The sequence below is a fragment of the Dama dama genome, chromosome 28, assembly GCF_033118175.1.
Source record: "Dama dama isolate Ldn47 chromosome 28, ASM3311817v1, whole genome shotgun sequence".
Taxonomy (NCBI): Eukaryota; Metazoa; Chordata; class Mammalia; order Artiodactyla; family Cervidae; genus Dama; species Dama dama.
Genome location: NC_083708.1, coordinates 31328789 through 31352150, shown reverse-complemented (window position 1 = coordinate 31352150; position 23362 = coordinate 31328789). Strand labels below are relative to the sequence as shown.

General features: G+C 38.7%; 1 protein-coding gene across 3 annotated transcripts in view; it reads right to left on the bottom strand.

Moving 5' to 3' along the window:
* FAM184A (family with sequence similarity 184 member A) overlaps nt 1-23362 on the bottom strand; it is a 119511-nt gene that overhangs the window by 46240 nt on the left and 49909 nt on the right. For all 3 annotated transcript variants that reach the window (XM_061131735.1, XM_061131736.1, XM_061131737.1), the window contains exons 2-7: nt 21704-22558; nt 20652-20787; nt 18871-19052; nt 15163-15360; nt 11364-11486; nt 160-321 (exon numbers count right to left, since the gene is read on the bottom strand). In XM_061131735.1, the coding sequence (XP_060987718.1) occupies nt 160-321; nt 11364-11486; nt 15163-15360; nt 18871-19052; nt 20652-20787; nt 21704-22558 (1656 nt within the window). The remainder of the gene's footprint in view (nt 1-159; nt 322-11363; nt 11487-15162; nt 15361-18870; nt 19053-20651; nt 20788-21703; nt 22559-23362) is intronic.

The following is a 23362-nucleotide window of genomic DNA, read 5'->3' as shown; positions in this document are numbered from 1 at the left end:
GTGTTTTAGGTCACCATGTTTATAGTACTTAGCTCTATCAGCCTTAGGAAACAAATATACTATATATAATGTGATGTTTAAAATAAACTTTAAGCAAAGTAACTAAATCATCTTTTTAACCTCACTGATATTTAGATTATAGTAGGATAATGACATTACCTCAACATTTGATAGAGCATCCTTGGTCTCCTTCAGCCTCCCTTTAGTCAGATCAAGCTCATTCTGAAGTCTTTCCTGGGAGTCCTGAAGACTGGCAATGAGTCCTTCGGCAGAGCCAAGACCTTGTTCGCTTTTGCTCACCATTTCCTGGAGGCGGCCAATCTGCAAGTAAATACAGTACTTTTAATACCTCCCAGTGCAATCGACTAGCAAACAGTCACATTTCTTAAAGTCTTTTCTTTAGATGTAATTTTACTGATGGATCTTTCTTGATGAATTTGGAAGAAGCACTCAATCATGACAGTGTTCATCTGTTGTTTTTAGAAAAGACCTCCATATTTGTGATTTCCCTTTGTCATGGCAACCATGTAAATAAATGGATACCTCAAGCTCCTGGGAATTCCTGGTTATATCATATAATCAAAGACCTATAAAAAAGAATTGAAGTAAGATAAAGATTATGCCCAAGATTGAGGGGGAAAATATTTTTTTAAATACAAATATTTTAAAAATTGCTCTTTAAAGTGGAATCACGTATTTCATTTGAGCCTTGTTCTCCATCTATTTATAAAAGTGATAGATTTCGATCAATATAAGCTGGTAATGCAGCTTAAATTAGGGTATGCTGTGACTTCTGTGTTTCCATAAAAAAAACTGTGTCATGGAATTGTTGAGTTAAATTTATACACTCTTGAAATTAGCTAATAGACAATGTGTTAATTAAGCAGATCCATACCCACAAGTGATGAGAAAGAAAATCAATAAATGAAAATACTTTAAATTACTTCACAGGAAAACGCTATGACAAAAACATCTCATTTTTATAAAACAGCCAAGCCTATCAAAACTCTACAGAAATGACAACTGGTAATTTTAAAATAACACCTGAATATTTCTCAGTGTAAATACAGACATTACAAAGAAAACTGGAAATCCTTCAACCCCTCTCTAACCTGAAATTCCCTGTCCCCAACTTCCTGTCTCCTTTCCATGCAGATGTATGTACATGCTCAGCAATTGTGGTGATGGGAACACTTTATCTTGTTAGTATCTTTAAAGGAACGCCAACCTCATAAAATGAGCTGGGCGCTTTCAGTTTTTCTGGGCTTGGAAATATTTTCATAGCTAAGATTTACTTGCTTTTTGAAGATTTAGTAAAAGTCATTCACTAAAATTCTCTGGATCTAGTGCCTCTTTAGTATATGTGGGACTATTTAGTTTCTTTCATGGCTATATAATTGGTTTGGCCAGGCTGTTTAACTTCTTTGAGTCATTTTAGAAATTTAAGACATCAGTTCTCCCTACATTTTAAAATTTACTAGCGTATTTGTACATAATATTCATATATAGTGCTTTAAATTTTTTCTGTCACTGTATTTATGTTACATTTCCCTAACCTATATAGTTTGTTTCTTCTCTACTTTTTGTGTTGATCTGGCTTGCCATGAAAGTGTTTTACAGCAGTGAATGAATGAACGTAAGAAAAGTGATTATTAACAGAGTTAAAGAGTACTGAACTTAGCAAAAAATATAGTTTCAAGTTCTGGGTCTGTCAATACAAAATAGCAGTAAAAATACCTACCTTACAGATTTATTATAGTAATTGAATTCTAGGATACGTGGAAAAAGATTTTTTAACTAGAAAGCAACATACAAATATTAGGTACCAATCAATAAGAAAGGATAAAGATATCAATGTGGAGAATAATTTTCTTCCACAAACCAGAAAGTTTTCAGATAAATAAGGGTTATATACACAGAAGGAATACTTAAAGAAAAACTTGTAAATAACAGTATTCATGTAATTACACAAGGAACTAAAGAGTGTTCAAGAAATAAGACTCTAAAGACAATGAATATGTTTAAATAGGAAAAAACCACTTTAAACTTCTGTATAACTAAATAAGCAAACTTTCAAAGAACATTACTGATTAAAGTTTGTTTTCCAAATATAATAAAACTGGATATGTATGGAACACATCTGTTGCCCTTCATTATCAGAACCTCCTTTTGTCACTGGGGGAATCTATCCTTCCTATGGGTCCATGAGGTCTCAGCAGGGCTTCAACCCAACTCCAGGACTGAAACATTCACTAAAGCATAAACAAATAAGGTCATCTCATTCTGTTGACCATGGGGACTGGTCAGGGGCAGGCACATGATTAAAGAGATCTCAGGGCTTTTAAAGGACCTCCTAAAAAAGGCCATTTCCAGTTGCACATATACCTTGGGGGATGTGTGCCTGAAGAACCAGCGCACAAACAGAGCAAACCCAACTCAACAGAACAAGAGAAACTGAGCTCCAGTGTTGACAGCGTCTGCTCTGAATCTGGTCGTGACTGATGCTAACGTTCTCCTGGGACTTTCTAGTCACATGACTCAAGGAATCTCCTTAGGCCAGTTTGAGCTGGGATTTCTGTCATGTGCAACAGAGATCAATACTCAGATTCTTTTTGTCAATGTGCACACTGAAGGAATTACAGTAAGTAGAAGCCTCCTCCCTGGGATATCTACCCATACTTACTCTTCTCTCTAATCCATTCTTCATGACACTCCAGAGTCAACTTATTATAATTACAAATATGAACACGAGTGTCAGCTCCTCCCCCAAGCAACCATCCACGTATTTGAACCCAACAAATGCTTTCTGTTTCCTTCAGGATAACTTCTAAAATCTTTCAAGGGGCTTACAAGGCACCGCGGCATAGCTCCTGCCTAACTCCCTGGTCTTGGTTTGGCAACACTCCTCCATGGCTTTCATATTCATTGGGAAGGAGAGAGGCACTCTGGTTAAGAACTGAGTTCTGAAATTTCACTGCTAGGATTGGAATTCTGGCTTTATCCAATTACTATGTGACTTGGGCAAGTCACATAACTTTTTGTGATTTGGTAACTAGTATTTACTGCATGGAATTATGTTGAGACTTAACAGTATAAAGGAGAGAATATACTGAAAAAATGCCTGGGTCATAGTAAGAACTAAATGAATATGAGTACACATCAGTTACTTTGGTACTTCATCTATACTGGCATCCCTCCGGCTCCTAGAAACTTCTCATGACTCAGGGCCTTTGCAGGAGCTTTCCTCTGTTTATTCTTGTAGCAAACTCCTGTTAATCACTTATCGCCATTCTGTAATCTTTGCTGAACTTCTACTGTAAATTTTGTCAATAATCTTTAAGCATTTTCTTAGCTTCAATACACTGGAATGTATATCCTCCTCTTTAAGGCTTTTACACATGCCGCTAAATTCCTTTCCAAGAAAATCATGATTTTATATTCCCATCAGCAGCTTTTGGTGCTTATTTCTTTACACTTCCTTATACAGTGCTGCATGGTCTCGTGTTTTTCTTAATCATTTTAATTTTATGGTAATGAAATGACATCTTACTGATTTCATTTCCAGTTTTCAAATTAGAGTGATATTAAAATTGTTTTCCATGTATTTAGCCCATTAAAAAAAAAAACTAAAGTGCATTTTTTCTTACTGCTTTGTAAACACTTTTCTGGTGTTTAAAGACTTAAATCGTGTTACTCATACAGTCTGCCAATCATTTGTTCCACCCTCCCAGTTTTTCCTCTCTCATAGTTTTGTTGGTGGCTCCACAGTAAAGAATCCACCTGCAATGCAGGAAACGCAGGAGACGCAAGTTCAATCCTTGGGCTGGGAAGATCCCGTGGAGAAGGAAACAGCAACCCACTCCAATATTCTTGCCTGGGAAATCCCATGGACAGAGGAGCCTGGTGGGCTACAGTCCATAGCATCACAAAGAGTCGGACACGATTGAGCATGCACGCACAATTTGATATACAGAAGTTTTAGTTTTAACTGTACAAATATTTTGTTTTTAATTCATGACATGGCCATGATATTTCAAAAGGCCTTCTCTGTCCTTTTATTTTTGTCCCTGGTATTTTCATATTTTATTTATATTCATGATTTAATATTACATTTCAATGCTTAGCCCATCTGCGACTTTTTTGGTACCAGGTTGCAGAAGGAATCTAACTTTATTTTCCTCTTCTCTTCCATTGACATGTAGTCTTAAAAAACTATGATTCAGTTTAAACCTATTAACTCTAGCTTCTATCCTACTGTTCTACTGACATTATAGAAAAGTCCTCAGAGCGCTCTTGATTGAATGACCTTTTCAGGCCTCACAGTCTGACTCTAATCACTGGGTGACATTGTGAGGCACTTCCAACCCTCTTTAAGTATTTGCTTTCGTGGTTTTCTAATATCCATCGATCCTTATTTTGATGCTTTGATTTCTCCTTTTCAGTTTTGTTCCCTGGCTCTGTTAATTCAATATTGATACTGCTTTTGTTACCAGCAATCTTCTCATCAGCTATCCTTGGAAGACCTCTTCTTAAATGGCTTCAAGAACTGCCTGCCTGATCTTTAGCTCCAAATGCACACCCTAAACTAAGTTCCAGCAGAGATGTCTTACAATCACCTCCAAGTCAGTATACCTAAACAACTCAATGTCCTGCCATTCAATGTGTTTTTTACCCCTGTAATTCCCGTCTTGCAATAGTGGCATCATTAGCTGTCCCAAATACCTAAGCTAGACACCTGAGTCACTTTCTCCCACTCACTACACCAAACCCTATACATTTTATTTTAAAACTTTTAATTTTTTTAAATTTTATTGACATACAGTGGATTTCCAATAATATATTAGCTTCAGGTATACAAAATAGTGATTCAATAGTTTTATAGGTTGCACTCTATTTTAAAGTTATTACAAAAATAATGGCTATATTTCTCCATGCTATACAATATATCCTTGTAGCTTATTTACGTTATACATAGTAGATTGTACCTCCTAATCTCATACCCCTGTCTTGCCCCTGCCACCCTTCTCCCTACTAGTAACCACTAGTTTGTTCTCTATATCTGTGAGTTTGCTTCTGATTTCTTTTATACATTTGTTCGTTTTCTTCTTTTAGATTTCACATGTAAGTGATAACTAAGAATATTTGTCTTTTTTCTATCTGATTTATTTCACTAAGCACAATTCTTTGTGTCCATCCACATTGCTGCTCATGACAACATTTCATTCTTTTTTATTGCTAAGTAATAACTGAACTTTATATACACACACATCTTCTTTACCCATTCATCTGTTGATGGACACTTAGGCTATTATAAACAATGCTGCTATGAGCACTGGAGTGCATGTATCTTTCTGAATTAATGCTTTTTATTTTCTTTGGATATTTACCCAAGAGTGGAACTGCTGAATCATGGTAGTTCTATTTTTACTTTTTTAATGAACCTCCATACTGTTCTCTACACTGACTGCACCAATTTCCATTTCCACCAACAGTGTATAAAGATTCCCTTTTCTCTACATCCTGGCCAACATTTGTTATTTATAGACTTTTTGATAGTAACCGTTCTGCCAGGTAAGAAGTGGTATCTCGCTGTTTTTGGTTAGCATTCTCTAATAATTAGCGATGTTGAGCATCATTTCATGTGCCTGTTAGACCTTTTTCCAAAGAATACATGTGGATGGATACCTAGGTCTTCTGCTCATTTTGGTTTTGTTTTTACCTATTTACTTACATTTTTTCTATATATACTCTAGTACATTTTATTGTATGTTGTATGTGTGCTCACTCAGCTCAGTTGTGTCCGACTCTGCGACCCCAAGGACTGCAGCTCCCCAGTCTCCTCTGTCCATGGGATTCTCCAGGCAAAAATACTGGAGTGGGCTGCCATCCCCTCTTCCAGGGCATCTTTCTGACCCAAGGATTGAACCATGTCTCCCACCATCTCCTGCACTGCAGGTGGATTCTTTACCACTGAGCCACTCAGAAGCCCATTCTGCTCATTTTTTGACTGGGCTGTTTTTTTTTTTTTCTTTTTTGGGTTTTGTCATACATTGATATGAATCAGCCATGGATTTACACGTCTTCCCCATCCCAATCCCCGCTCCCACCTCCCTCTCCACCCGATTCCTCTCGAAACATCCCACCCTCGCCTTCTCCCACAGAGTTCAAAAGTCTGTTCTGTATTTCTGTGTCTCTTTTTCTGTTTTGCATATAGGGTTATTGTTACCATCTTTCTAAATTCCATATATATGTGTTAGTATGCTGTAATGTTCTTTATCTTTCTGGCTTACTTCACTCTGTATAATGGGCTCCAGCTTCATCCATCTCATTAGGACTGGTTCAAATGAATTCTTTTTCATGGCTGAGTAATATTCCATGGTGTATATGTACCACAGCTTCCTTATCCATTCATCTGCTGATGGGCATCTAGGTTGCTTCCATGTCCTGGCTATTATAAACAGTGCTGTGATGAACATTGGGGTGCACGTGTCTCTTTCAGATCTGGTTTCCTCAGTGTGTATGCCCAGAAGTGGGATTGCTGGGTCATATGGCAGTTCTATTTCCAGTTTTTTAAGAAATCTCCACACTGTTTTCCATAGCGGCTGTACTAGTTTGCATTCCCACCAACAGTGTAAGAGGGTTCCCTTTTCTCCACACCCTCTCCAGCATTTATTGCTTGTAGACTTTTGGATAGCAGCCATCCTGACTGGCGTGTAATGGTACCTCATTGTGGTTTTGATTTGCATTTCTCTACTACTGAGTGATGTTGAGCATCTTTTCATGTGTTTGTTAGCCATCTGTATGTCTTCTTTGGAGAAATGTCTGTTTAGTTCTTTGGCCCATTTTTTGATTGGGTCATTTATTTTTCTGGAATTGAGCTTCAGGAGTTGCTTGTATATTTTTGAGATTAATCCTTTGTCTGTTTCTTCATTTGCTATTATTTTCTCCCAATCTGAGGGCTGAGTTGTAAGGGCTGATTATATATTTTGGATATTAATCCCTTATCTGTCATATCATTTGCAAATATTTTCTCTCATTCAGTAAATTGTTTTTTCTTTTTGTCAGTGGTTTTCTGTGCAAAAGCTTTTAAGTTTAATTAGGTCCCATTTGTTTAAATTTGCTTTTATTTCTTTTACCTTAGGAGACAGATTCAAAAAACATGGCTATTAATTATGTCAAGTATTTACTGATCTACTACCATTTGTCAGGCAGCATAACAACTGTGATAGACCACTGTACAACAAACAAATCCAAATGATTTTCATTTTAACAAAATATTGAAAAAATATATATAGACGTCAAAAGTTATTTTCAGAAGAAAATCAACAGCTTAAATATTTTTTGTGTGTATTTATTTATTTGCCTGAACCACGTCTTAGTTGTAGCCTGCAGGATCTTTAGTTGAGACAAACAGGATATCTTAGTTGTGGCAATGTGGGATTGAACCCGGGTCCCCTGCACTGGGAGTGAGGAGCCTTAGCCACTGGACTACCAGGGAAGTCCCGAAAATCAACAACTTAAATATTATAAGAGCATTTTAAAAGACCATAATGGTCAGACTGATTGATGATTCAGCTTACAATTTTGCCTTTGGGGGTGATCCCAAAGTACCATTTCATAGGATTACATGGTTATCTTCCACCTGAGATTTTAAATTCACTAGCTTCCCTTAATATTCTATTATGATTCTGGAATTCATTAATTTATCATCTAAATACATAGTTGAACTATTTATGTTTTTAGGCTATTTCACTTGTAAGGGTATCAAGATCTATCAACTTACGAAAATAGGACATTCTCCAATTTTTTCTAAAACAATCACTTTCAGTCTTTACAAACTACCCCCCTAACTCTTTCTTCCTGTCTTTCCATAAATGTTCCTCTTTTCCATCCAATAAAAAAAGTGGGATAAAATCTTTATTTAAAAGGCAAAATTTTCTGACTTGGTATTTTTTAAAATGCAACTATAGGTGATTGGCAAGAAGCACATATAAACATTAGGATACAGAAAAACAAAATCAGTAGATGAAAAAATATATATCAGTCAGCTTATACAATATCAAATAACAAAGACTAAGCCAAAAAGAATGATTCTTTAAGTAGCTAAAGCAATTTTATACTTGTATGCATATAACAAAAGCCTCTAAATATACAAAGAAGAAAATGATAGAATGTAAGAAGAAATGAGCAAATCCATCATCATAGTATGAGTTTTTAGAAGCTGATAAATCAAGAAGATAAACCAAAAAGTATACAAAATATTTGAAGAAAACAGCTTAAAATTCTGCTTTAATGAACGGAAATATAGACTACATTGCATTAAATAAGTGGATGCACTCAGAATATTAAACTTCTCTCATATGTGAGGTTACTATGCTTACCTTAAAAAGTTTCAAAAATTATTTTCATATGAACCACAATGTCATTAAGGTTAAAGGCATTTTGATCTCACACAGCTCTTCCAGAGAACAGGAAGGGCACAAGTCCTACTTCATTCTATAAGGCTAGTATAACTTTGACTCCAAAACCAGAAAAAGATGGTATAAAAAAGGAAAAGCACAAAGCAATCTTACTCAAGTCTTGGCTTAAAAATCTAAGAATATAAAGAAATACTATGTTTTAAAAAACATAACAGGAAATTAACATGTAATACAGTTTTATTAACTAAAGTACAGATTTTGTTTAAATTTCACAAAATTTTATGCATCCATTATTTGTTTTCATAATTTATTTAAGATTTTGCATTGTATTTAGTTGCATTGAGCAGCTTCAGCTACATGCAATGAATCCTGATAAATTTTCTTTTCATTGTTATTCTGTTACAAATATTTTCCTTGCTATGACTTCTTAGATATACCCATCACTTAAAAGTGGACATTTAATTTCCAAATACATGGGCTTTTTAAAGTATCTTCAATATTAACTTCTCATTTTGATATTAATTTCCCATTTAAGTACTTTCTTCTCTGCAATCACTTTGTGTGTTTTTTGAGTCTTTTAACTTTATTGATACTTTCAATGGCTACATCAAAGACCTCTCTTGATAAATGTCACATTACATTTGAAAATATGTGGGTTATTTTCAGGTATCTTTTGATACTGATTTCTAACCTAAGTCCACAGTGATAAAAGAACACACTTTGTATAATTTCAATAGACTATGAAATATTTGTACCTTGTTTAATGTCCCTGGATATGCTTCAGTGTCTCCTGGTTTACAGTCTATGGGAACTTGAACAGAATTTGTATCCTGCTGTTGTATGAAATTATATAAATCTTAATTATGTTGAATTGTTCTAGTGCTTTTCAGGTCTACTATATCCTTCTACTTTTCTATCTATTCATCCTATTATTTTTCAGAGTTTGATATTGAAACTCCAACTAAAAATATTAAATTTATCTACTTAAAATTAACTGTAATGTACAGTGAAGTAGTGAAAGTCACTCAGTCGTGTCAGACTCTTTGCAACCCCATGGACTATATAGTCCATGGAATTCTCCAGGCCAGAATACCTGGGTGGTAGTCCTATCCCTTCTCCAGGGGAACGTCCCCACTCAGGGATCGAACCCAGGTCTCCTGCATTGCAGGCAGATTCTTTACCAGCTGAGCCACAAGGGAAGCCCAAGAATACTGGGGTGGGTAGCCTATCCCTTCTCCAGGTGATCTTCCCAACCCAGGAATTGAACTGGGGTCTCCTGCACTGCAGGCAGATTCTTTACCAACTGAGCTATCAGGGAAGCAAAAATCTTAATTTATCTATTTAAAAATAATTGTAATGTATAGTGGAACTATAAAGAAAATTAAAAATGCACAATCTGGCATGGATAACTAGGACTTCTTCTAGAACTTCAAGGTTGATTTAAAATTATAAAATTGATTAATATAAGCTGCAGTCCATTGGGTCACAAAGAGTTGAACACAACAACTGAACAACAACAAAGGTAGCACTTAAGTTAGACAGAAAGGAGTTAGATCCCAATAGATGCAGAAAAATCAACATTGACTTGTGAGGTTTTTTTAAATTAGGAAATGAGAATTACAAGAGAGATTTCTAAACCTGATAAAGAGCATTTACAAAATAAAACTTCAAAGAAGCATCATAATTAACTGTGAAATATTGACATCCTTCATTTTAAGAGCTAGAAATAAAACAAGAATGCTTATTATCTCTGGAGATCTTAGCCAGCAAAGTAAGGCAGGGAAGAAAATGCCCCAGGGTGAAGAGAAGGTAGATGCATACGAGGGATGAGTCAGGCATATTCTTGGGAAGCCGTTCTAAAATGGCACTACAATATTACCAGGGTGCTAAAACATAATTGAGAATGTATCCAGAAGGAAAATCAATTATGTATTTATCAGAACTCTTCTCAGTGAGGTAACAGTAAGTAGGTTGGAGGAATACTTAAAGCACTTGGAATAAGGAGGAGAACTCCAGGGCACTTGCATGAGAAACACAGATGGTCACTAAACCACCTTTTAATGAGAGAAACCACAAGGATCACAGACCCTGAGAGAGGCGTGCAGTGGATGATCTTGAACAATCACAGACTGAGCTAAAATCAGTAACAATCTAATTCTCCACTGTACCCTAAAGCCATGTGTGGTACCTCTCTCTGAATAAATGTTTAAAGATAATTAAAATAATACCAATTGCAAATCATTGACCTGCCTGCAGCACTCGTGTTTTGGTGTGGTTTCTGTGAGCAGAAGAGTGATGACAAAGTAGGACATAAAGGCTGTTTGGAAAGATGAGGCTAGTGAGGTAGGAACAGCTGTCAAGATGAGATGCGTCAAGAACAGAGCTTGCTTTAGGAACACCAGTCTAGGAGCCCCATGAAGGATGAGCTGGAAGCGAAAGAAAAGAGGACTGTTCCAGCTGGGCTGCTGGAGGACACTGGTGAATGAGGACCAAAGAGAAAAAGTGCTGGAACAAACAATATTATAGCTTTTCAACAGTCTTGACATTTATTTTATTCACAACTTTTTTGATTGATAACACTTTATTATAGCCTATTCCTAATCTTTTCATTTCCAGGCTAAACAATACTATTTTCATATAGAATTTAAAAGTTTAAAGATTTGGCATAGAGAATATGAAGTCAATGTTTTGCAAAAGAGTAGAAAAAAACCTCTCGTTTTCTTTCCTATAAGGGGATATTGTCCTCTGTTTTGCTTTCCCCCCCAAAAGCACCTTGCTCCAAATTTAGTTGTTTTTTGTAGTAAATTTTTACCTTGTGAGATATAATCAATGTATTATGAAAAATTCAACATTAAAGAAAGTTTTTGATTATTTTTACTCTACATATGTTACCTTCCACTCAGGCTCATCTACTTACACGACGTTAGCAAATAAAGTACTTGCCTCTTGATTGGCCGAATCCAGTTTGTCTTCCAATTCTTCCTTCAGGTTTTCTAGCTCCTGTTGAAGCTGATCTTTATCCTCTTCCAGGTTTAGTTTTTCCTTTTTATGTTGTTCCTCCAATTCCTTACAAAAAGAAATTTTAAAAAATTAACAAAACTGCAAGTATCGTATACATCGAAGACTCCAAGATTATTCTGTTTTAAATTTTGATGCTTTGCTCTTCAAATTAGCATTATACTTAAATATTAATATCAGAGTTAACAATGAATCTAATTAATTCTAGCAGCTTCGAGTCTATCATTCTAAATCACTTATGATGTAGCAATTAGTCATTTTTTTTAAATGGTAAGAATATCTGCCTAATCTAGATCAAGCTGAAGTCCAAAAAAAACAAAAATGTGTGCTATAAAAGATAATCTTGTGAGATGAGAAAAATTCTAACTCCTGAGTTCATAATTATTTTATACTGACATAAAAATACAAAAACTAGTAATACTTCTGGAACTCAGCGGTCTAGCATTGGAATTTAGTCAAGGATTAACAGGTAGAAAATTAAAGTATCTAAAGAGCAATACTACTAACATTGATACTGAAGACGACCAACCATTTGGCAGGCATACTACTCACTACTTGGCATATAAAAGGAATAAGACATAGTGCCTGCCCTTAATAAGCTCATTAAAGAAAATATGATTAAAATGAGTTGTAATGGGAGTTGAATGGGGAGCTAATAAGTTGTGGCTTGGTGTGAAACTTCTACAGAGAAAGTTTCCTAAGCATAGTTTGAAGGAGTGGACCAGTAAGAAAATGTGGTGAAGAGGGAGATACAACAGTCTAGGCAGAAGAAAACGCATGTGCAACAACCATGGAGGGAGCAAAGAACGAGAACAAATCATATTAGGAGTACCTCGACAGTGTAAGGTGAGAAGACTAATATTAATAAACAGCATTCTGCACTGGGAGTCCCCAAGACAAACCCCAGGCTGATGATTTAAGGGGAGGTCTCTCAGGACTCACAGCTGTACTCACAGCTATGATGTATTATAGCAAAAGGATACAAGGACAATCAGCAAAGAAAAAAGGCACCGGTGGCAAAGTCTGCAGAAAACCAGACTCAAGCTTCTGAGTCCTCTCACACAGAACTCTCCAGCAAGCTGGGACAGCGCATGTGAAATGCTGTTTACTAGGAAAGCTCATCAGGGACCCAGTGCCGGGTTTCTTAGTGGGGGCTGGCCACATAGTACCCCCTTGATTCGTATGTTCCACAATTTCAGACGCCAAGAATGAGAGCACATGTTCAGCATAAACCATGTTGTCTGGTTAACCAGTTTAGGCACAGTGAGCCGCTCTCATCAGGAAATGGCGAGAATCCTCATGAAAATCAACTTCCAAACACCAGGCAATGGCCAATTTTGTACCACGTTTTCTAAGAATGGCACTTTCAAGGCTATTGCGTTCTCTCTTTTCCGTGTGGATTTTCTGTATATTCATACCCTTTCTGGTAACTAGGTCACGAGGGATGGTGAAGTCCCTTTTAGCTAAGTGTTCTTTAAAAGATAAAAGGACGCTGGAGAAAGATTATTTGGAAGGAGGACGGTTTTAGCTTAGACTCAGATATAAACTAGCTGGGCAAGAACTAGAAAGCTTTTAGGAAACTGTAAAGTGCTGTTATATAAAACATGTAACAACTATCATTAATACATGCTGACACGAGGTGGTGGCTAAATGCCTTAGGGTTTGATATCTGAGACCTGAATTCAGGCCTGACTGACTCGTCTTAGCTACATGTGCTTAAGCAAGTATTAACCCCTCTGGGTCTCCACCCCTCTTCAGTAAGATGGGTACAGAAATCAAACCAATAGCAGCATTTCAAGAACTAAATGAAAAAACAAGTGTAAAACACTACTGCAGTGTCAGGTAAACACGGTAAGAAATACTAACACTTATTCATCACTATATGCTCAGATGTGTATTGGTTGCTAACACTTTATCTCACTTAATCCTCAGGGATATTACAAGATGGATCTTATTAGGTTGGTACAAAAGTAACTGTGGTTTTGGACCGTGAATTTTAAATCATTATAACTAGGCTCAAACCCATCTTTGATTAATAAAAATAGGAACTATTATAATCAACACACTTTTTCCAACAAGAAACAATTTTGTTTATTCCTGTAGCATAAAAATCCATGCTTCAGAATTTGACGAACTCTTGGAAAGTATTTTCTGCCTCCTGCTGGTTATGGGAGCATTCTCTCTATAAGAAGTTGTTGAGATGCTTGAAGACGTGGTAGTCAGTTGGTGAGAGGTCAGGGGAATATGGCACATGAGGCAAAACTTCATAGCCCAATTCATTCAACTTTTGAAGTGTTGGTTGTATGATGTGAGGTTGGGCATTGTTGTGGAGAAGAATTGGGCCCTTTCTGTTGACCAATGCCAACTGTAGGCATTGCAGTTTTCGGTGCATCTCATTGACTTGCTGAGCATACTTCTCAGACATAAGGGCTTGCCAGGATTCAGAAAGCTATAATGGGTCAGATGGGCAGCAGACCACCAAACAGTGACCATGACCTTTTTTGGTGCAAGTCTGGCTTTAGGAAGTGCTTTGGAACTTCTCTGTCCAACCACTGAGCTGGTCGATGCTGGTTGTCACATAAAATCCACTTTTCATCACACGTCACAATCCAATCAAGAAATGGTTCATTGTTGTTGCATAGAATAAGAGAAAACAACACTTCAAAGCAATGATTTCTTTTGGTTTTTGGTCATCTCATGAGGCACCCACTTATCAAGATTTTTCACCTTTCCAATTTGCTTCAAATGCCAAATGATCACAGAATGGTCGACTTTGATTTCTTCAGCAACTTCTTGTTGTAAGAAGATCAGCTTCACTAATCCTCTCAATCGGTCGTTGTCAACTTCTGATGGCCTGCCACTGTGCTCCTCATCTTCAAGGCTCTCATCTTCTTTGCAAAACTTCTCAAACCACCACTGCACTGTACATTCATTAAAAGTTTCTGGGCCAAATGCGTTGCTGATGTTGAGAGTTGTCTCCGCTGCTTTACCCATTTTGAACTCAAATAAGAAAATCGCTTGAATTTGCTTTCTGTCTAATATCATTTCTATAGTCTAAAATAAACAGCAAGTAATAAATCATTAACAAAAAACAAAGCAAGAAATGTGCATTACAATGATGTAGAACATAACCACATTTATTTAACAATGTATTCCAATATCAAATAGCAAAGTTCAACAACGTAAAATCACAATTACTTTTGCACCAACCTAATATCTTCATCTTCAAATGAGCAGCCTCAGGAATAGCCTTTGGGACCCAAGAAAAAGCAGCTAGTAAGCAAAGGGCTCAGTGTTAAGGCTCCCATCTGTCAGGTACCTTGCTTTTTCTACTGTATAATTTCTGTCTGTCATGTATTACAATTAGCAAGCTTATTACTTAATTAAGGGCAATAATAAAACAAAAAACAGATCATTTTCCCAGGGAAGGAAACTGTCTCTAGGAGAATAAGTGCTCCAACTAATGAGGCTTCCTGAGGAGAAACCGATGTTGTTGTCTGATGAAGAGACAGCTCAAGATCAAGGGAGTGTTTCCATGATGGCTATACAGAGTAGAAATGCCTCATATCACTTTAATAAACTACAGCCCCTGTAGGAACTTTTATGTATGTTATTCTTTGAACCCTTTGAACCGAGATTTTCAGAGTGATTAGGAAATAGCAACTAGGTTATTATAGAAAGTCCACCAATTTATAATACAAGGTGAAGTTGAAGTATTACTCACCATCTGCAGTTTTTTCTTATCCCTAATCGCATTACTGTGGACAGCCTCAATTGCCATGTGGTGCTTCCAAGCTAATTCTTCCAAAGTCTTAGAATGGGCCTCATTCAACTGAGCCACCTCCCCTTCCAGTCTACTTTGCAGGTTTTTTAGCTCCATCTCATAATATTCTTGCTGAGTTTTCTTTGCCTCATTTACTTTCTAAAATTGAACAGAAATAAAGGTCAATCTGCTTTTTTCATTATTGCTATTAGTATTTTAAATACTCAGTTAAGTAGATGAACTTGGATGAACTGAGGTCTACAGGATTAGACCATGGTACCTGAGAATACATCATTGGGTGTTCTACAAGGTGGCACAGCCAAAATGAGTAATTTTAAAGACAATGATAAAATACACTATTATGAGGTTAGAACCAAGTGTGAGTCAGCACTTCTGCAGGCTTAAGAGAAAAAAGCTTCCTCCATGTCGAAGTGGTACACAAAATGGCTTACCAATACCCACTCAAATGATATTAGTCGATACAACTGTATCAACAGCCAAGTATAGACCTTTTAAGCATTAACAGTCCAATGATGAAAAAAGTCAAACGACTGCGGCAATGAAATTTTTTAAGTTCTATGCAAGGAGCATACATCACGTGTTGTGAGAGTATACAGGAAAGGAGCTTAACCTGGGCGGGGTGGGAGATGATGTTGGGGGGGCGTGAGAGAGAGTGGGGGAAGGAGGTCAGAAGAGGCATTCCGGAAGGGAACACAGCTGAGCTGATGATACTGACACGTTCTCATTTAATTCTTACAAGCCCATCAGGAAACAAGAGGTGAGAAAACTTCACCTCTAGATCTGATGTCTAAAGCCTGCATTCGTAATCGTGTCCAGCATTCTTAAAGCTGAGAAGCAGCTCACCAGGTGGTGAAGTTGGGGAGCTAGATGGCCCTGCAGCTGAGCAGTGTAGAGAGAACACAGGATTCAAGGCTGGGAGTGGAGAGGGAGGCTCAGAAGCAGGCAGGGTCAAATGATGACCAGACGTCTTTTATGCTAAGGACTCTGGAATCTGTTCTGATGGGAATGAGAAATCACTGTGCTTTAAGTGACTGATATTTAAAAAAAAAAATTTGTTTTTAATTTTTATTCATTGATTTTTAACGTTTGTTGTTTAAGCCAGCCAGGCTATGGCATTTTGTGATAGCAGCCGCAGCAGACTAAGACAACTTGTGAAGGGGAAGGAGCAGAATGGAAACAAAGAAAGGAAGAACTCTGGGGAGGACCTGAAATCAGGGAGCAGGAGGAGAGCGAGGAGCCAGTGAGGGAGTTGTGAGTGAGTGACGGGGGGAGCAGGAGAGCCAGGAGGGGTCAGCATCGCAGAGACAAATGCTGGGCCAAGAGGGGTGAGCGCTGCTGAGAAAACGGGTGCAGCTTCTGGGTGTGGTGGTGGTGTTCCCACTGATGCCTTAGGATCCAGTTCAATAGAGTGGAGGTGGGGTGTGGGGGGGAGCCAGACAGAAAGGAAGAAATGGAGGTATCGGATGAAGGCTATTCTTTCAACAAGTTATGGGATGTTACAGAACAAGAAGGTGAGAAAGTAAAAAGTGAAGACAATGAGGTTCAAAGATGTATGAATTCTCTCTAGGGGCTGCTGCAGAACCCCTCCTTGCTGCTCTGTAAGGCTATTGGAAGACAGAAACACCTCCTCTGGTCTCTGATGCCTCCTGGGTGGGCAGAGCCATCCTGCTGTCTGGCCTCTATGGCAGCTGCCATCTACCTACCTCCTGGCCCAGTCTGTGAGTCTCTGGAACTACCCAGGAGGAAATACAAGGTCCTCATGCCACAGAAAGCAACATAACATAGAGATGGAAACATGGGTTTTGGAGTCTCACTGTCCTGGGTTCAGGTTCCAGCTCTGCCACTTAATCACGTGACCCTGGGAACCGTGAGTGCATAATGTCTGTAAGCCTCGGTTTTTCCATCTGTGAAATGGGAGTGATAAGGTAGAACCTATGTTACAGGGTTGCTAAAGATGAGATAATATGCCCCCAAATATTTAGTGATATTCCCAGCCCACTGTATTATATTTTATAGTTGTTAGCAAGCAGCAGTAATTATTTTACATAATAAAAGATTATAATTATTCCCAAGGCCCGATAAAGGGGGAAAGCCCTAGGAAGATTCTTGAATGTAAGGCACTGGACTTTCTTTCCTGTCAAAGCCAGAAGGTATAGATAGAGGAAACAGAAATTCCCAGCCTCTGTCTTTCCGGCCTGGGCCAGCCGGGGCCGCAGCCCTTCCCCTCCAGCCTCCCCTACACGGATGAGGGTAGGAGGGGTTGAGGGCTCAGAGCAGTATTCTAGGACTGGATCCCGGCCCGTCTTCAGCTCTCCCTGATCTTGGGTACCCAAAAGCCAGAGACCCTACTTGAATACTCAGATGCAACATTATAAGGGTCTTTTTGTCACCATCACCCCCAGGGTCTTTTCATTTCACAGCTCAGACATGAAGGGCCCCTCATCAGAGATCATAGTGTCTACCTATAGCACTGTACCAGTCAGGGTCCAACCAGAGAAGTGGGGAGGGAGGAAGAAGGGGTAGATCTGGCCTAGACGGACGGTTTGGGGAGCAACCACTGAACAAGTTACTGGAATGGATGAGCTTGTGGAATGAGTTGAGGGTGCGAGAGGAAGAGCAGAGGAACACAGACGGAGGAGGGAAGCTCCCAGACAAGACTGCACGGCCAGGGAGACCGGAGGAAAGTGTGAGAGAACCAAAGAGACGCTTGTGAATCAGACACAAGTCAGTACCCCAGGAAGACAAGATCCCCCCAAGTCCAGCAACCAGAACATCACTGGAGGCTGAGGCCGAGCCTGTGGACTGGTAACAAGAGAAGCCAGTCCGCACCGGGTGAGGAGCGAGCAGGAAGTGAGCAAGGAGAACAGACATTTTTCAATACGCCTGGTTGTTGAAAGCAGGAGAAAGAGTGTTTCAAGCTCCCACCTGGTATTGCAGATATGTGAAAAACTAGAACAAATTATTCAAGCAACTACTCTACATATGACATGTTTTATTTAATTTAGAAATTCAGTATGTTGGTATATGTATTTTCAGGGCATGGTTCTCGTCATCCTTTTCAGTTTTGTAGACATTTCCTAGGTGTATACACAATATGTTTCATGAATAGAAAAGTAAGTATAATTAACCATAATGTACCTTCCATTTAGGGGTTTCCCAGGGAGTATAGTGGTAAAAGTACCCGCCTGCCAATGCAGGAGACCTAAGAGACATGGGTTTGATCCCTAGGACAGGAAGATCCTCTGGAGGAGGGCAAGGCAGCCCACTCCAGTATTCTCGCCTGGAGAATTCCATGGACAGGGAAGACTGGTGGGCTACAGTACGCAGGGTAGCAAAGGCTTGGACACGACTGAAGCGACTTAGCACGCACCTATTCAGTTTCTAGCCTGAAATAGGGTGAAATGTCCTAAGTTTTTACATTACAGATTGTTATCAAAAATATTTTGAACATATACCCAATATGGGATAATCCAGCTTTATACCTTTTCTCAAAATAAAAACGAAAAATTACTATAGTTAAGAAATAGCCTGTTACTAGGAAACAGAAGTAAACATTCTAAATCACATCTGAAAAAGAATAAAACTGGACTTTTCTTCCTTTCCTTTCATGGGTGGTGCAGCGGGGAGGGGGCTCCTCCAAGACTCTACCTTCTCCAGGTCCAAAATCCGCTGCTTCTGCTCCTCATCCAGACTCTGAGTTTTGCTTTGCAGAAAAGCTCTTTCTTCTTCAAGCTGAGATAATCTTTCATTGGCCCTTGATTTTTCTGATTCTAGATCTTTAATTGTAACCTCCTGGGTCATTTGAGTTGCTTGAAGCATTCCAATATGACCTAACATCCCCAAAGAAAGCCCCAAATTCAAATCTGTTACCTTGTGGTACAAAATAGTTTATAGTTAATGACACAACGCACTTAATACCTAAGTAAAACAAATGGTCTGCATGTACAAATAATTCTTTGGTTTCAAGAGAAATACTGACCTTGGAAATACTTATTATCCAAGTACTTATTACAATATGTATTACATCATTGATGCTATTCCCTGCACCAAGGACCATTCCAACCATTTCTGAGGATTTCAAGCTATTTAAGTTGAAGTAGAAACAACTCCTCAGGGTACATATAAAAGTCTTGGGAGTAAACAAAGAGATGCTGAGTAGCACTGTGGCACTAAAATGAGTAACTTATTCTTTTCCAATCTTTTTTTTCCAAATTCTAACATAAAAAGGAAGAAATCTGTATGCAGCAAGTAAAGATGGCAGGCAGCAGTTTGGTTGAAACTAAATTTGTTTTAGACAACAGATCTGATAAAGAACGAAGGCAGAGTAAGAGACAGATAAGAAGAGCAAGGTTATGAAAAACTGAAATAAACGGCAAGAGCAAAAAAGGGGGTGGGGGCAGGGGGAGGATATAAGCAGAGCTAGAGAGGAGAAAAGTGAACATGAGAAAAATTTCTCAAGGCAAGTGTTAGAACAGTGGTTCTCAAAGTGCCCTGGACCAACAACACAGGCAGTATCTGGGGCCACCAGTCAGAAATGAAGCCCACCCCAGACCTACTCATCAGAAACTCCGGGGTTGGGGCCCAGCACCTGTGGTTGTACAAGCTAAGCTGTCCAGGTGATTCTCATACACACAGAAGTTCAAAAGTTGCTACTTCAGGGGCAGGGTAATCTGGGATTCAGCTGATTGAACTGATTGATTGATGAATCAATCTATCAGATGACATCCTCATAGAACTCATTCAAAGGCCTCCCTGGGGTCACCAAACACCTCGGCAAAATGTCACTTCAGATTTGAGATGGGTCACCCTCCTCCTCTGGGCACATGAGTCACATCAGGAGGGGCAGCCCAGCTTCAGAGTACGCAATGATCCTTATTAATAAACCAAATGAAATGAGGCTGCTATAACTGAAATACAGTTCCACTAATTTAAGCACTTTAAAATATTTATGTTTTAAAAGGACAAAGAAGCCTCTTAGAGTGTTTTTCTTTTAGTGACTGCCTTACTGGTGCTAAAACCTATAACTCTTGGGGCTTCTCTAACAGTCCAGTGGTTAAGACTTTGCCTCCCAATGCAGGGGGTACAGGTTCGATCCCTGGTTGGGGAACTATGACCCCACATGCCTCATGGCCAAAAAACCAAAACATACAATAGAAATTATACTTTAAATTCAATAAATTCAAAAATTCAATAAAGACTTTAAAAATAATAAAAACCTATAAATCTTAATTTTTTATAGAAATACATTCCTAAAAGTTATCATTTGCTTCTCTTATGATTAATCAATAACATAACAGAACCCTTTAACATATTTAGAACCTAAATAATTTTAAAATATGAGAAAATAAAAAAGGCTAGTTTTATCTTGAATTAACATTTAAGTGTTGGTTTTAGCTGAGGAATACACTAAGAACTGTGGTCGGACATACTAGCTTTGAGGACAAGATCTGAAGCTTGCTGTTGTAAACGTTCTCTGGCTGCTGCCAGCTCACTTTCCACCTCCTTGTGCCTGCTTAATAAGGCCATTTCTCCCTCCTTGGCATCGTCAAGCTGTTTTTGAAGAACCTAAGAAAGATCAAATAGCCATTATCAATATGTAAGAATGATACTAAGCTAAATAATTCATGCAAACTCCCAGCAGCAACTATCTCCTACTCAAAAGTTAAACTTAACAATACCTAGAGTTTTCAGTCTGTATCCATGACACATAACTTGTGATCTTCATGTTGGCTATGCAACCCTTTCTAATATATTTAAATGCTGCACAGATATTAGAAACACACCTATGAAATTTTCTATGCCAATAAACTAAGAGACTTTCCATAGAGACTCTTTGGCTTTTTTTTCAGACTTGTTCCATACTCCTATTTAATTCAGGTTTATAAAGCAATCTTAATTTTTTGTTCAGTGTGTGGATATCAAGGAATGTACAGACCATCATTAGTAAAGACCAATATTTTAAACTTCCCAAATCACTGGGAAAATATTAATATATTATTTAAATAAAATCCTCTTGTAAACAATCAACAAGGTTGTAAGCTTATCTTCTGGGGCCTTTAATATCTGAAATTGTAGGACATGACAGCTACAGGGTAATAAAGATTGTGTGTGTGTTAGCTGCTCAGCCATGTCCGACTCTGTGAGACCCCACGGGCTATAGCCCGCCAGGCTTCTCTGTTCATAGGATTCTCCAGGCAAGAATATTGGAGTGGATTGCCATTCCCTTCTCCAGAGGAACTTTCCAACCCAGGGATCAAACCCCGGTGTCCTGCAGAGCAGGCAGATTCTTCACTGTTTGAGCTACAGAGAAGTCCTAGTAAAAATAAATAAAGTCCTAATAAAGATTACCCTTCCATTGATTTTCTCACAAAAGTGGAAAAAATGCCAAATGGGGGGGAGGGAAAGTTGCCCAATCAAAAAGAAAATGACAAAACTGGGGGGAAAAAAAATCCACGTGTCGAATGTACTATTCTTTACTCACCTGAACGTTGTCCTCCGCTGTAACCAGTGCTATTTGAAGCTTTTGGCATTTGTCACGAAGACTTCCAGCTTCATCCTGTACCATCTGTAACTCTGTCTTTAATTTTGCTATGGTTTTTCGCAAAATTGCTTCTTGTCCCTGAAATTCTTTTCTAAGATCTGCTTCCTTTTCTTTGCTAGCCTGGAGGCTTTCTGCTGTAAAAAGCTGTGACCTTTTCAAAGTATCCAGCTCACGTTCATAAAAGGACTGAGCTTTCTGCAGCTTGCCTTCATAGTCCTCAATGAGCTGCTCCCGCTCGAGCCTGAGCTCCTCCAGGGCCTTGTTTAAGGCCTCCCCCTCCGCCCTGTGCAGCTCCTCCGCCTTCTCCTGCCCCTTGGTGACCGAGGCGCTGTGATCCTGCTGGTACTTCAGCAGCTCCTGGATCTCCCGCCTGTGAGCGGTCCTCAACTCTTCCAGCGCCAACCGTTTGTCTTTTTCAAACTGTACCTGGAGTTGTCCAAAACTCCGTAATCTTTCCTCAAACTTCCTCCTAATCTCCTCAACCTCTCTAGACATGGTTACTATGCGCTGGACATGCTGGGCTTCTGCACAAAGCTGCATGTCCTCCACCCTGTGCTTATAAGCCTCAAATTCTGTCAAAGCCTGCTGCTTCATTTTTATGTGATCTTCTAAGGATGCTTCTAAAACTTGAATCTTTCTCCTAAGGTCTAACTCCTCGGTTACTCTGCTTTTATACTGCAGTATTTTCTCTCTTGTTTCTGCAAGAATTTGTTGGATTTCCTCTTCATGAGCATCCTTGAGGGCTTGAATTGCAGATTCGTGCTCATCATTTTTAGTGTTCAAAGCATATATTACCTGCATGGTTTTAAAGAAAAAGGGAGAAGAATCCTGTAAACCACATTATTTTCTAATTGTTAATTCATTCATTTGGGTCGATATTTTTTTATGTACATAATATTGGCTATGATAAATACTAAAACTTCATGCATTGCTTTTGTACTCACAGATTTACTTGGCAAATTTACTTAGCCCAGTCTTAAAATATGCATTTGAAGACTTTTTAATCAGAATTTTAAAGCATTCAAAATTAAGGATTTCTTTTTTCCTAGAAATGAAACAGTGAGGAGCAAAGTGACAAAGAAGGCTACCTGGTCTATGAGAATGGAGTTTTCCTGTGGCCCCATCCATCTTGGGTAACCTCACATGGCAGGGCTCATAGTTTCCTTCAGTTACACAAAGCTGTGATCCACCTGATCATTTTGGTTAGTTTTCTGTGACTGTGGTTTTCATTCCGTCTGCCCTCTGATGGATAAGGATAAGGGGCTTGTGCAAGCTTCCTGATGAGAGGGTCTTGCTCTGGTGGGCAAGGCCATGGTCAGTAAATCTTTAACCCAATTTTCTGCTGATGGGTGGGGCTGTGTTCCCTCCCAGTAGGTTGATCTGAGGCCAAACTATGGTTTGATAATAGGGGTAATGGCCTCCACCCCATGACCTCTTCCAAAAAGATTTATATCAGCACACCGAGCCTCCCAGGATTGCTGCTGTCAGTGTCAAGCCTGGCGGGCTACAATCCATGGGGTCACAAAGAGTCGGACACAACTGAGCAACTAAATACAGTGTATTAGGGGAAGCTCTAGGTCTTCCCAAAGGTCTCATTTA